Genomic DNA, 15,649 nt, shown 5'->3' on the forward strand with positions numbered 1-15,649 from the left:
CAAATCTGATGATCAGGAACTAAATGCTTACCTTCACAATCAAAGCTGCACCTGGACCTTTAATCCTCCCCACTCCTCCCATATGGGTGGAGTGTGGGAGCGTATGAACGGTATTGCCCGTAGAATACTGGACGCACTGTTGTTACAGACAAACACTGCCCACCTGTCTCATGAAGTTTTGGTCACACTCATGGCTGAAGTCATGGCCATTATGAATGCTAGACCCCTTGTTCCTGTGTCATCCGATCCAGACATGCCCACAGTGTTCACACCTGCCATGCTTCTAACACAGAAAGTCGACCCAGTACTGCCACCAGCGGGAGAGTATGACCTTAAAGACCTATACAGCAAACAGTGGAAGCAGGTACAGGCGTTGGCCGACTCATTCTGGAAACGCTGGCGTCAAGAATACCTGGTGTTACTCCAACCAAGGAGAAAGTGGCACATGGACAAGCCAAACCTGAGCGAAGGAGATGTTGTGCTGCTCAAAGATGCTCAGGTTAAGCGGAATGAATGGCCTGTTGGAGTGGTGGTGAATGCCATTCCCAGCAAAGACTCTAAAGTTCGCAAAGTGGACGTGAGGGTGGGCAGACAGGGTACTCAGCGGGTGTATTCTAGACCAGTCTCAGAAGTTGTTCTACTTGTAAAAAGGGAATAGTGTTATAATACATTATAACAAGCGGGGAGTGTTATGTTCTGGGTAAAAGAGCGACCTCTTGTGGTGATTCCTAACCTAGCATGTGTTTACATTTTATTAGTAGTCTCGCGTCAGTTCAATGTCACGGTGAATTTAAGCGGTCTCATATTTTTCTCTCTTGATTTAATTTGGCCAGAAAACACGTTTGCCTGTAAGTACGAAGACATATAGTTATTTCATCATCTAGCACTAGGAATGATAGTAATGAGATCCTTTGTTAATGAAGTTGAGTTTGTTCTAAATGTGTATTTTGATCGCATATGCTAAACGTTAGCCTCGTAATGTAAATTCCCTTAAAAGTTAGCATTAAGCTAGCGCATTTATTTTTATATTGTTTAACAGATAAAATTTCAATATTATTCATAAACAACTTCTGTATTTGAATGGAATACTGAAATGTATTATTATTTGTAGTTTTACAGTGCTTCCTGAGTAAAGTTTAGAAAGGATAAACAAGCTTCATTCTTTGTCTTGGGGAAACTGTTAACTTTCTGCCGAGCTGATGTAACCGGCTAGGCCACACCGTACACACAGAAGCGGGGGCAGAACATTGTCAATATACACAGATAGCAAGTCGATGGCACAGTCCCATGGCCGATGTGGTAGTAATTGCGTTGCCAACCGCTTGCTGAACACATCCTGGAACGCCCGGTATTCTGGAGGAATCTCCATCTTCTTGTTGGAATCAGGACTCTCAATGGTGGTGGAATTCAAGGCGACGAACAAAGTATCAGAGCAGAACTGAGAAGATGGACGAGGAACTATGATCACGGGAGTCAGGCATTCTTAGTGACAGGACTTGCCCCACTGGAGAATCTCACCGGTATTCCAATTGATCTGCGGTTCATGTTGGAGCATCCACGGGCATCCCAGGATGATGTCCGCGGTGGATCCTTCCAACACCAAGAATGAGATTTCTTCGGAATGCAGGCAGCCGATGCAGAGTGACATGGTGGGGGAGAAGTGACTGATGCGACCACGATCCAGCGGCTTACCCAGGATGATGTGAATCTAGATTCTGGGGACAGCGTTTCCTCTTGACATTGAGCCTTTGTAGAAGTTTGTGGGAGATTAAGTTGCTCGCTGAGCCCGGAATCGATGAGAGTTTGTGCTGGAACAGATGTTCGGGACGTTACAAGATACACTGTGGTACGGGTCAGAGATGCAATTCTGGGAGAAAGTTGGATGGTACTCACCGCTGGGCGGTAAACTTTTACATACATGCTGCTCACATATTATTGTAGCAGAGTTTGTGCTGAATACAGTGTAATCAGACTTTAGCCATGAAAATGTTACAAGTAACATAAACTAGCACAAATGTCAGAGCATGGCAGAAGACCTCCAGGGTCCAGAAAACACCTCAGGCCCCAGAGGGTTAATGCATTGGTCGAACCACATGTCTTTGTTTTGGCTTATAAATGTTTCTAAAAAAAAAGATTTCAAAGCTTTAGCAACAGCAGTTTAGAAGCCGCAGGACCATACAAACACTCTCAGCCACAGCTCATGTAAATGTTTACAGCTGGCAGGATGATGTCTGATTTCTTATAGTTTATTGGTGGGCTGGTTTGTTCCTGAGATAAACCTATTACACAACAGACCATGGGGTTGACAGAAGTTTAAAGTGACAATGCAGCTTTGCACCGGCTTATCATCTATTGTTAGAATGGGCAGTTTTTCATAACACATACATATCACGCTACAATAAGCATCCCACCGCATGGTCCTACAACCCTGGACTTTACTCTCTGTTGTAGTATAAACTTCAGGGACCATATAAAAAATGTTTTTACAACACTAAATGATTAAAAAAAAATGTAATGCAGGGAAATGGGAGTAAATGCAAATATACTGTATGCAATAAATACCATATATATATATATATATATATATATATATATATATATATATATATATATATATATATATATATATATATATAATACAGTGCAAGTTTTAAATACAGTGCAGTATTTACATCAACAGACCTGTTACTGTATAAAGAGCTGTAATCAGCAGCAGAATAACCACGGCCAGGTAAATGTTCAGTCCCAGAGCCTGGTTGATGAAAATGCCCCCTGCAAACATGTCCCCCTGAGAGGTGGAAAAGAGAGTAAAATAATTTGAACTGACTGTTTCAAAACAACGTCTTTATATTTATAATCTATATGAGTGAAGTTGTAAGATGCAAGATTATTAGACAACTAAATACAGAAACTGGAAAGACAGCACCATATTGAGAAAATGTTGGCAAGTTCCAACTAATTTTTCAGTTAATCATTGTCAATATACACATAAGGGGAAAAAGCAAATTTATATAAAAATTATATAAAAATAACTTTATAATAAAATTATATAAAGAACTTTATATAAAAGCATAAGGGAAAGTGTATATTTTTGGTCTTTTAACTGATACACAAACTGGTTACAATTAATTTTACGCCTTCAGTAGTTAATTTCAAATGTTCTTGTACTTGATGTGTGCATATGGTCTCTCATAATTGGTCAAAAAATCTGCATTCATAACGAAATAACAAAAGGCTTTTGAAATAGTTTTCGATTGAATGTTGCATGTTACACCACTGACAGTTTATTAAAGTTTTCGAAAAGTATTGCATGACAGCTACCTCTCAAAGTACCATGTTATTACCATTTGATACATGTACTTTTCTGTAAGGGCTGAGACAGATTTTGGACTCACAGAGATTTTGGTGAAAACGTAGAGAATCAGGGACAGCACAGAGAGATAGATACGGATACGCTGCCCACCAAAGCGTTTCTTCAGGTACTCCGGCATGGTCACGACCTGCAGATAACGTCAATAAAGACCATAAAAATGATACCACAGAGATAAAGTACACAGTCATGTTGTGTAAGTAAGCAATATGTGAAAGATTTGTTCTGTAATGCTGGTTGGAGAGGAAGATATGTAAACATTACCCCAGCCTTTATGTAGATTGGCACGAAGAGCCATCCCAGAATAATCACAACAACAAGAGCCTGAGAGGCAAAAATAAAAAAAGATATTAATTACAGATATTTGATTAGATATTTTGTACACATAATCCCATCAGTGTTTAAATAAAAGGGAATCACTTTACAATAGGGTTTAATTTTTTTAAACATTAGTTTACTACATTAGTTAAACAAACAATGAAACATACTACAACATTTATTCATGTTAATAAATACTAATTAAATAATTTCTACTTTTACTAGTACATTTTTAAAATCAAAAGTTGTATCTGTTAACATTAGTTTTGCAATGTGAATTTGCATTTATTAAAGAATTTGCAATAAATGCTGTAAAAATATATTGTTCATAATTAGTTCATGTTAACTAATTCATTGACTAATGTTAACAAATGAGATCTTATTGTGAAGTGTTTGCACTAAAACTATTAAAAATATTTTTTATTAATTGAAATTAAGCTGAAATAAAATAAAAACTACAAACTTAATTAGAATTATATTAGAAATTAGAAATATTGCCTTGGAAACTAACTGAAATAAAAGTAGTACTTAAATGACTAAAACTTTAACTGACATAAAAATAAATTATAGCTAAATAGGAATATAAAATAAATTATAGCTAAATAGGAATATAAAATAAATTATAGCTAAATAGGAATATATAAAGGAATATAAAAAGGAAACATGAAAATGTAACAATATAAGCTCATTTTAAATATTAATAAACAATATAACAATATATAAATATTAAAATAACATTGATGTTTAATTGGTTCCTTAATATATTATTAATATCTTATTCTTAACAACAACAACAACAACAATAATAATAATAATCCATAGTATACTTTTATCCTTCTAATAAATAATTATACATTTGTTTTTATTGTGTTGAAGACAGATATAAAATAATAATTAAAAATCAGTTCTGCATATCTGATATTTTTATTATTCCTTAATTATTAATAAAATATTATTTATAAAAATTGCAATAATATAGTTCAATATATATGCAAAATACTTTTTTTAAATGATTCATATACGGTAGTCATAAATAGTAAACTAAAAATATTTCATGACACACATCATAATTATTAAATATCATAAATGTAATTATTAGGCTTTTTTAAACATACATTCCACTCAAAGCCTCCAATGGCGATACCAGCAGCTGCTCCACTTCCTGCTAGTCCCACAAAATGCCCACTTCCAATGTTACTTGCAAAGAGAGAGGCTCCAATCTAGAAGAAAGTTTAAGATACTTTAGTTTTGCTTCATATTATATTTATTATTAAAGTTACAATATGTAAGAAATATGTAATAAAATCTCCAAAAATCACTTGAACAGTGTGATATATTTCCTGCAGTTGTGTACCGGTACTTACAATATCCCAAAAGTCTCCAAAGATTTTTTATTTCAGAGAAATTCCAATTTTAAATAATTGGCCGTCTCAGAAAAAAATTACGCCTGTTAATGACGCAATATCCGCGCTATCCTCGGTTTCCGCTCGTACTGCCATAGCCATGACGTAACCATGGCAACAGACGTGGACAACTGCGTAGTGCGTAATGTTTAGTGGCACGCTGTTCTGCACAATCTACCCTGCAAGCTGATTGTCTGGGGCATTGAGCACTCCAGCTCGCTGTGTGTAACGCACGTCCCGGGAGTCATGAATGTAGGAGCTTCACTCACGTGGTAGATCAGATTTGGAAGATGTAGAGCAGGGCTGCTGTAGATCTCTTCGCCTCGCAGGCAAACAAAAAGTGTCCGCTGTATTTCTCTCTCAGGGACAAAAAAATGACTTTTGGGTGTGGATGCACTGGCACAACCGTGGCAGAATGTGTTGCTATATGCCTTCCCACCACTGAGTCTAATTTCTCCCACTCTTGACAGTAAATGGATTATCTCTCCTTCGGATAGCCCCCCGTTGACCAGGGAGGCTGTGGCTGGCAGAGATTGTTCAGCTGCTTCAGGGAGAACCCTGGCCGCCCCCATTGTGCTGGGACCTGCTGTTTCTTGGAAGAGGAGTGGAAATTGCACACTTTGTGTCCTGTACAAGCGTTACGCTATAATGTAAACAGGATTATGTATTATGTAAATCTCCTTGTAGCACCTTTCCCATTGGATGGTGGAGGCAATTAAATTGGCCTATACATCTGTGGGTCTTCATTCCTCGGTGGGCTTAAGGGCTCATTCTACAAGGGGTATGGCTACCTCATGGGCATTATTCAAGGGGATACTTTGAATTGTGCTGCGGCAAGCTGGGCTTCCCCATGCATCTATCAGATTTTAACATCTTGATGTCACTGCGCGTACTATGGCTCATGCAGATCTTAAAGTTGGCTCTTTGGAGAATTGAAGGGTTATCTTTCTTTCTTGCCGGGTCTGTTCGTTAGCTTCAGAAAGTATGGCTATATAGTATTGGCTATATCATTCCCATAGTGAGATAGCAAGCGATTGTTTGAAAGAGAATGTTAGGTTACTTGCGTAACCCACTGAGAACAGAGCGAGGTATCTCTCCAAGCTCCCTACTCTCATAAAACGGTGGAAGAGCGTGCTTAGAACGCCGTTATGGGGATCACAGCTGTATATATAGGGAGGGGTGGGCCTCTGCCTCTCTGTCTCTGTGAACTTTTTTCTAGAGCACGTCTCTAAACTGAAACAAAACTCAGCAAATACTTGTCAGACATGAGCAATATATCTTTATAAATCTTTAAGTGTCTACTTTTAAACTACTTCATTCAAAATGAAAATTTTTACACAAATTCTAAATGCTTTTAAGGTTTAAAGCTTGGTCATCCACCATCCAGGTCCATTTCCTTACCGGCCACCACACCATACTTCTGCCAGCCAGGAAAAAGCCTCCTACTGTGGATCGATTGGTCCGTACCATTGCCTTTGAACAAAAAAAAAAAAAGAATTAAATTCAGCAGAAACTAAACATTATGGCATCATATCTGCAGACACATTTCACAAAAACATATCACATTTGTTGTCTCAAAGGGGTAAAATAATGCCCTTTTCATAATATGTAAATAAATATAAGTCTCTGATGTCCCCAGAGTGTGTGTGTGAAGTTTTAGCTCAAAATACACCACAGATATTTTTATATAGCATGTTAAAATTTTCACTTTTTGAGGTTGAGCAAAAACGCACCCTTTTTGTGTCTGTCCCTTTAAATGCAAATGAGCTGCTGCTGCCACACAGGGCGGAGCAAAAACAGCTTGTGTCCTTTTACTTCACACAGATATGCACTGAAAATTTCAAAAACCTTCAGTTTTTTATGTCCGAACCGGGATCAGACAATGATGGAGAGACTCAAGAAGAAGTGACAACATGTAGAAGCAACAGGACATTTCTGAATCGTTAGTTGATGAATTTATGTAGCTAATGTGTAGTTATCTTCTAGTCATTGATTAGCATATTCTGTCATGATAATCTATAAATCGCGTTCCCGGGGGCGGGGTTTATGTAAATTTTAGGGTTAGTGATGTCACTAACACTGGAGGAATGTTGTGTAGTCCCTACCAGCCATTTGTTGTAGTCCTTAAAAAGCTATTTCTTTAAAAGAAAATATCTTCCTTTGCTTTGAACTTTGAGCGCTATAACTTTGCAGATGTTGTTTATGCTCAAACATTAACTAAAGTTAGAAAAGTGAAATCCTAATCAACTACCCCTTTAAAGTGTTGATGGATTGGCATTCAATGGCCTTGTTAAAAAATGTATGCCAGTAATATAATGTCCTTAATTAAGATACATTAAGACTTGTTGTGGGACAAAGGGGAAAAAAGGAGTTGTTCCTTTAATGTCGTAAGGGCGTAGATTGTAGTACGAGCGGGAGGGAATCATGGGTATTGTAGTCCGGAACACGCATGGTCGAGTGTACAGCATAGTACGAGCGGAGATATGTTTTTCCTTGTTTTCCTGTTGTTTTTCGGTTGAGATGCACTGAGTATTTGTGCAAATCTGAACTACTACCCACAAGCTGTGTACAAAGACCTAACTGTTAGACCAATGTCACAATATATGTCACCAATTAATCACTTTCCACATGAGAGTGGTACAGTCCAGCATAGCGTCCATGAGGCTGAAAATAAAACTGCTTATATGAATACTGATGAGAGTTGTTTTCCTGAGTTTTATCAGACCCCGCCTGCAGGGAAGAAAACCACGTCAGGCATGTTACGATCTATCATCTGACAGTGGAGAGGAATGTAGTACCCCAAGAGAAAGAATTCCTACTCTCCGACCAGGTCAGTTTGATGGTTCAATGTCATGGAGAGAGTTCCTAAATCGTTTTGAGGATTGTGCCAGAGCTAATCACTGGTCTGAAAGGACAATGACTGTGCAGATGAGGTTTTGTTTGGTCGGAGCAGCAGGTGCAGTGATACATAAAAACCCCAGGTCGAGTAGATGGGATTATGCTCGCATTGTGGAGGAAATGGATGCCGCTTACATCCGAGCACGCAGCTGCCAGTGGGATAGAGCTGAGGCAGAGGGTACGCAAGGCAGATGAGCCGCTACATGTGTTAAGAGATGATATCTATGAGAAAGTCTCCATTGTCTATGCAGATCGGTCTGAAAGAGAGCAGGACTCCATCAGCGTTGAAGTGTTCACTAACGCCATGGGGGATGCTGACATTGTGCAAAGACTGCTGGAAGAGCGCCCACGTACACTGGGTCGTGCTTACGATATTGCTCATAGATACGAGACCACACGACGAACTGCCGCCAGTGTAACACAACTCATGCAGTCGGCCACAAGGCCAATGGAACGGAGAGCCACACTCTGATCAGAGACAGAAAACATTCAGAATGGAATCCAAACCGCACCAATTGAGATTCAACAAACAAGGGAAAATTAATTGGGGAGAGATTGTATGCCACAACTGCCAAGGCATTGGACACATGAGACGGAACTGCCCTTCACCCAGGCTCGATCTGCCTCGTGTAACTCCAGCACTACACCATTCTGCTGACATCCAACCTACTTCCACCGTTCTCCAGGTAAAGGGTGCTGGTCCTGAGATGTGTATACACACACTGTTATACAGCATGGAGCTATGTGCTCTCTTGGATAGCGGAGCGAGAAGGAATGTGCTACCCCGTCACTGCTATGAGGCTATTAATGAAGGAGTTCGACCCCCACTCAAACTATCAACAGTACAGGCTCTGCAAGGAATAGGTCCTATAAATGTGAATGTTCTTGGGGAAGTCCACATGCCGATACAGGTCGGAACACACACAGTCAGCGTTAACTTCATTGTAGCCGATGTAACAGAGGACACAGAAACCATTCTTGGACATCCGTTCCTGGAACAAGCACGAGCACGTCTCGACTTTGGCAGTCAGAAAATTTTACTGTTCGGTGAGCAGATACCTTACTTTAATCCCAAAAACAAAACCCAGGGTACACGTTGTTAGAATAGCACGCACCGCTGTTCTGGAAGCAGGACGTGAATATATCGTGCCAGGAAATGCACATTTCCGAGAGCATGTGCAGGGCAATGTGTTACTGAGTCCAACAAAAGGGTTTATGGAAAAACACAGAGTGTTGGTGGCACGGATTGTAGTTGATGCTCAACCCAATAAACAGATTCCAATAAGACTGTATAACCCAGGCACCATTGCCGTGCAAGTAAGGAAGGGGGCCATTGCCGGGTTTCTACAGCCTGCAAATGTCGTGAAGGTTGCCAATTCTGAGCTGCCAACGGCGAGCCCAACCACCGCAACGGTTCCAAGTCACTTACAGTCTTTATATGCTGAGAGTATAGTGCATCTGGGAAAGTCGGATCAAGAAGAGCTAGAAGAACTCCTGAGCACTTATGGTGATGTTTTCTCGGCTGGACCGATGGACCTTGGTCGCACCAACCTGGTGCAACATGACATCCAAACACGACCATGTCCACCGGTAAAATAGCAGCCCCGAAGAATGGCCTTCGAGAAACAGCGCAGTGCAGATGAACAGATTCAGCAAAACCTTGACACCGGTTTAGCTGCCCCTAGCCATAGCAGCTGGGCTTCGCCAATTGTTATGGTACGGAAGAAAGATCAGACATACAGACTGTGTGTGGACTATAGAATCCTGGATGAACGCACTATCAAAGATGCTTACCCCCTTCCGCGAATTCAGGATACCCTGGACACTCTGTCTATGGCGAAATGGTTTAGCACCCTGGATCTAGCCTCAGGCTATTGGCAGGTGGAGTTAACTCCAAGTGCACGGCAGGCTGCTGCGTTCTGCAGCAGGAAGGGGTTATTTGAATGGAATGTGATGCCATTTGGGCTGTGCAACGCCCCAGCAACGTTCCAGCGCTTAATGGATCGTGTCCTGGCTGGACTACAATGGGAAATTTGCTTAGTCTATTTGGACGACATAATTGTCCTGGGGAGGGATGCCAAAGAAATGATTCAGCGCCTAGCGCAGGTATTCGAAAGGTTGCGCCAGGCCAACCTCAAGTTGAAACCTGCCAAGTGCTGCCTCTTCCGCCGCCAGGTGATCTATCTTGGTCATGTAGTTTCAGAGGAGGGCATCAGCACTGATCCTCAGAAGGTGGAAAAGATTCGAGAATGGCCACAGCCTACAAGTGTTAATGAAATCCGACAATTCGTTGGTATACCATCTTACTATCTGCGCTTTGTCAGAGATTTTGCCACAGTGGCTAAGCCCCTTCATGATCTGTTGCGGAAGAATGCCAGATTTCAATGGACTCCTGAAAGTAATCAAGCATTTGAAAAACTGAAGGAGCTACTCACCACCGCTCCTGTTCTGGGGTATCCTATGGATCATGGCGACCTCATTCTCGATACGGATGCCAGCAATTTCGGAATCGGAGCTGTGTTATCCCAACTCCAACATGGCGAGGAACGCGTAGTAGCCTATGGCAGTCGAGGATTGACACTAACGGAGCGGAATTACTGCACCACACGGAGAGAGTTGTTGGCTGTAGTGGAGTTCTCAGCACATTTCCGTCAATATCTTTTGGGCAGACCGTTTGTCGTGCGGACAGATCATAGTAGTCTGCAGTGGCTGATAAACATGAAAGAACCAGAAGGACAGTTGGCTCGGTGGTTGGAAAAACTTGGAGAGTATGATTTCAAGGTTGTGCATCGGCCTGGACGCCAACATGAAAATGCAGATGTGCTATCCAGGAGGCCATGTCGTTCGAATTGTGCCTGCAGCCTTAAAGAACCTTCTTCCAATAGCCCTCAGGTTTGTCATCAGGCAGTTCAGTGTGATTTTGACATCGGAAATGGAAATGCTAATCCCGAGTTCTGTCCAGTGGGGGTAGTGCAGCCTGTCATGACGGCAAGTACTGCTCCATTCCTAGGGTGGACTGCTGAGGAACTTCACTCCACTCAGGCAACTGACAGCGATATTGCCCCAATCAAAAGGTGGATGGAGGAAGGTGGGGAACGGCCCCCCTGGGGTGACGTGTTGCCTTATGGACCGGCGACTAAAGCTTACTGGAGCCAGTGGAAGAGATTGTATCTAAAAGATGGCACCCTGGTAAGGCGTTTCTACCTGATGGAGGGCCCCGAGTTTTATCCTCAAATTATCTTGCCAAAAGTCTTTCGGAAGGATGTCATGCATCAGATGCACGATGGACCAGTGGGTGGACACTTCGGGGTGGAGTGGACGCTGTCCCGATTACAGTCACGGTATTACTGGTACCAGATGCGGGAGGATGTTACACTCTGGTGTCGCACGTGTGCCAGCTGTGCTGCGAAGGCTCGACCCACAAAGACCCCACAAGCGCCAATGGGCACTGTTCGGGTTGGGGCTCCCATGGAAAGGATTGCTGTTAATTTGATGGGCCCCATGAACGAAACGGAACGATTCAACCGTTACATTCTTGTTGTGCAGGACTATTTCAAGTGGGTGGAAGCCTACCCTCTGCCCAACGACCAGGCGGTCACTGTTGCGGAGGTTATAGTTACTGAATGGGTCTGTCGCTACGGAGCATCATCGACACTGCATAGTGACCAAGGCTCTAACTTCGAATCTTGTGTTTTCCAAGCGATGTGTGAATTATTAGGAATTGAGAAGACTCGAACGTCACCTTTCCGACGAAAAGTGGGATGTCATCCAGTCGGATGGACAAGTGGAGCGGTTTAACGCCACCCTCCAGAAAATACTGGCTACCACTTCAGAGCGGTGTCACTGGGACTGGGATGTCATGGTTCCCATGGCTGTGATGGCTTACCGAGCTACCAAGCATAGCTCCACTGGTTTCACCCCAAACATGATGCTCTTCAGCCGGGAGTTGACAGAGCCTGTTGATCTAGTTGTAGGACTGCCTTTTAATGAAACCTCAGCTCCCACTCCCCCACAATATGTTGCTGAAATGAGAGAAAGGTTAAAGTTGGCACATCAAATTGCCAGAGAGCAACTGGGTCGTTCTGTTGAACGTGCCAAAAAGCAATATGACAAGAATGTGGCAAGGACACATTATAAGGTCGGTGATGCTGTGTGGTACCTCATAAAAGGGACTAAAAGGGTGCAAAATAAGATCAGGAAGTTCCTACCTGCCTATGAGGGTCCTTACTTTGTTCTGGGACACCTGGATGATATGGTGTATCGAATCCAGAAAGGTCCAAAGACAAAAGTGAAGGTTGTTCATCACGATAAGCTCAAGCTGTATCATTCCCGACAACCCTTGGAAAATAGCTGGGTGTTTAAGAGTTTGGAGGCCTGGCAACCCCAGGAGGTTCCTACTCCCAGTCTTGGGGCTAACGTTAGTGACCTTGACCTTGAGCTTGGCCTCACTCACCTCTTTGCAGAGGAACCTGTAAATGACAGCGGCTTGGATGTACTTGATGAAACGTATTGTGTGCCAATGACTAAACAGGAGGATAGAAATGTGTAGTGCGGAGAAGGTAGCACGGTGCAACCAAGTCAACCATGGACTGTTAACGGCCAAATCGGGGGTAGGCCGCCACGAGTTAAGAGACCACCAAAGTGGTTTGGTGACTGGATAAACTGATGCTCGAGGAAAAGAGACTTTGACGAACATACAAACTGTTCTACTGTTAAAAGAGAATTAATGTTGCATTCATGTTTTTTTTATTTTCTATGTTGACCCATGTGGATGTTATTTGTTGTGCATATGGGTGAGTTCATCAATAACAAGGTATTATTATTGTTAACATCTTTGTGTGCAAAAGCTCAGCTGCTATTCCCTCCTTTAGAAAAGAAAAAAAAGGGCGATGTGGAAGAGAGATCCCATCCACTAATTGGACTGCTTCCAAAAAGAGACTGTGTGTACTAAACTTTTATGCCATCCTTCCCCCACCCCTTTCCAAGCACCGTGATACCCTCTGCCTTATGGACTGTTTACCCTGTCACGTGGGGCTGGATTACAAAGGCTAGTATATCAATTGAGTGGAGTTTGCTAACATGGACTGTATGCTCCATCAAGTGAAGTTGCCTTAAAAAAAAAAAAAGAAACAGGACGCAGTATGTTGGATGTATTCCTTCCTGTTATTTGCACTGTGAAATGTTGATATATTTTATGTTTTTCTATGCAAGAGGTCCTGGATTGGTATTATAGTTAATTACCATTCCAGAGTGGGGGTAGTGTTGTGGGACAAAGGGGAAATAAGGAGTTGTTCCTTTAATGTCGTAAGGGCGTAGATTGTAGTATGAGCGGGAGGGAATCATGGGTATTGTAGTCCGGAACACGCATGGTCGAGTGTACAGCATAGTACGAGCGGAGATGTGTTTCTCCTTGTTTTCCTGTTGTTTTTCGGTATTTGTGTTCACAGCAACATTGTGGGTCATGTGAATGCAGGCCGGAGATATCAATAAAGCAGCATACTCAGGACACTTTGTATAACTCGTCATTTGCACGGACTTGAGTGACTGGTAAACTGTTACGCACACACGGCTGCTGAGACGGAGAGCGCCGAAGTGAAAAAGATAACAGACTGTACCAAAAAATCATGAGTTGATTTGAGAATATTGGAATGTACTGTATGAATTTTAAAAAAATAATTTAGTAATAATTAAAATGTTAAATAGATAGAAGTAGAGTATCTGTCACGTCTTGTTTTGGTTCATGTTTCATGTCTTTTCATGTGATTCCCTGTGTTAGTCATGTGATCCTGCCATGTGTTGCCCATGTGATTGTGTCATGTTGTCATTAGGCTTGTTTGAGATGTGCCTTGCCCAGGGGGGCAGTTGAGGCATCCCTGGGCGCCGCCATTGGCTAGCGGACCCCCACCTGCTGTTAGCATTCCATTGACTCCCATTCATTTTGGCGTCACTTTGACAGCGAATAACTTTACATCTGATGCGTTTAAAGACTCCGTTTGTCCATTGTTTATTTCTAAAGAAACACGAAAATGTATAAAAGGCTCCATTACCTTGTATCTTACGTTATGGCCCCGTAGAAGCAGTTTTTGTAAAAATAGGCTAACGATTGCGTCATAACCGCGCGACTCTGTCGCACAAGTCGTGAAATTACCGTATGGACAGGCAGAGAAGCTCGCAAGCAAACGGGAGGACGTGGAGGCATAAAGTCAAGGGAAAAGCCCATAGAGATTGATAAAGTTGCTCCCGCTGCTAGCTCATGGACAGCTAATAATCACGCTCTCCGTCTCTGCGAGATTCGGAAGGGAATGATTCAGATTTCTCTCGGCACAGCTACTAGAAGACCTACAGGTTGCTCACGTCGCATCTACGTCGTCAAGCTCAGTTTGAGCCTACGCCTGGCGATCAGGAAGTGAGTGCTTCTAATTGACTTCACTTCTCTCCGTTGAAACCTATGGGGTCGCTGTGTCCAGTTTATATACTGTCTATGGCCTTGCCTCGCCTGAACTGTATGCGAGAGTAGGCGGCTGCAGTGAGGGGAGGAGAGAAAAAAGTGCAGGCAAGACGGACAGATCTCTCTTCTCGCAGTGGATCAGACACCTACGAGATCAAAGGCGGATATCGCGGGATTCACGCTCGTGCACGGTGTTGCTAATAAACTGGATGTAATTTAAGTTCTGTTGCTTTTATAAGAAAATAAATATAATGAACAAGACACTCAAAGTTCTTGTTATTTAATTACATACTAAAGACATATAATTTTTACTTGAACTACAGACATATTTTATAAATATTTTTTAATAAATATGACAACAATCAAATAACCCAGATCACACTGTCAGAGAGTTCACACATACTCACACATAATTTATACACATAAAAACACGAAATCAGAGTTTTAAATTCAAACATTTTAAAAGAGAACGATACATCACGGTTGTTTAAACCAATGACCATTAAGCTGTGTTGTGCGCCTTGCGATCGCGAGAGTGTTTTGACATACGTCAGCATGACATCAGAGCCAGGCGGACCGCACTCGGACAGATTTCTAACCGGCATGCATCTCGCGGTAATCACCGGTGGTCGGTTCTGCGCAGATTGTGCACATCTCAAACATGCGGCAAGCCTATTGTTTCATGTAACCACCGTTGGTAAGCTCCTTGCCAAGTCCATGTCCTAGGAATGGGCAAATGAAGCCTCATGAAGCACTGAGGCTTTCCCCTGAATGTTACGGGCAAAGATTTGAAGCATCAAGAGGGTCGAAAACAGCGCCATCTTGTGGCAGGTCAAATTTATAGCAGCCATGTTTGTGAGCAGCTAAGTGCGCAGCGCCGTTGTTTTATCCATTAAGCACAAATAAAAGCCTCACAACGCTAATTTTTTTTTAGTAAATGGACTTAAACTTCCAAACACCTGAGCAGTGATCTGGGTTGAAACATTCAAGGCTTGTTCGACTTGTACCGCGAGAGCGTAGAATAGAGAATAGTACTCGTAATAGAGAGTAGACGGCACGCAAAGTGAGGCATTCACGTGACTGAGGCTTCAGGTTTGTTCGACTTCATGCAGCTCTGCGCAGACCGATCGGCGGCTGACTTGAAGCAGTGCATGCCGGTTCGAAATTTTGTCCGACTTGATACAGCGCCGACGCCACGTGACTGCGACGTAT

At 42.3% G+C, this 15,649-nt stretch overlaps 1 protein-coding gene across 1 annotated transcript in view; it reads right to left on the reverse strand.

Moving 5' to 3' along the window:
- Positions 1 to 15,649, reverse strand: part of LOC306991678 (sodium/glucose cotransporter 1-like) — a gene marked incomplete at its 5' end in the record, with an annotated part of 41,383 nt that overhangs the window by 20,367 nt on the left and 5,367 nt on the right. Inside the window, 5 exons of the mRNA XM_079599765.1 lie at positions 2,683 to 2,788; positions 3,396 to 3,500; positions 3,635 to 3,694; positions 4,804 to 4,908; positions 6,493 to 6,564. Of these exons, the coding sequence (XP_079455891.1) occupies positions 2,683 to 2,788; positions 3,396 to 3,500; positions 3,635 to 3,694; positions 4,804 to 4,908; positions 6,493 to 6,564 (448 nt within the window). The remainder of the gene's footprint in view (positions 1 to 2,682; positions 2,789 to 3,395; positions 3,501 to 3,634; positions 3,695 to 4,803; positions 4,909 to 6,492; positions 6,565 to 15,649) is intronic.

Source organism: Phoxinus phoxinus (assembly GCF_949152265.1).
Source record: "Phoxinus phoxinus genome assembly, chromosome: 23".
Classification (NCBI taxonomy): Eukaryota; Metazoa; Chordata; class Actinopteri; order Cypriniformes; family Leuciscidae; genus Phoxinus; species Phoxinus phoxinus.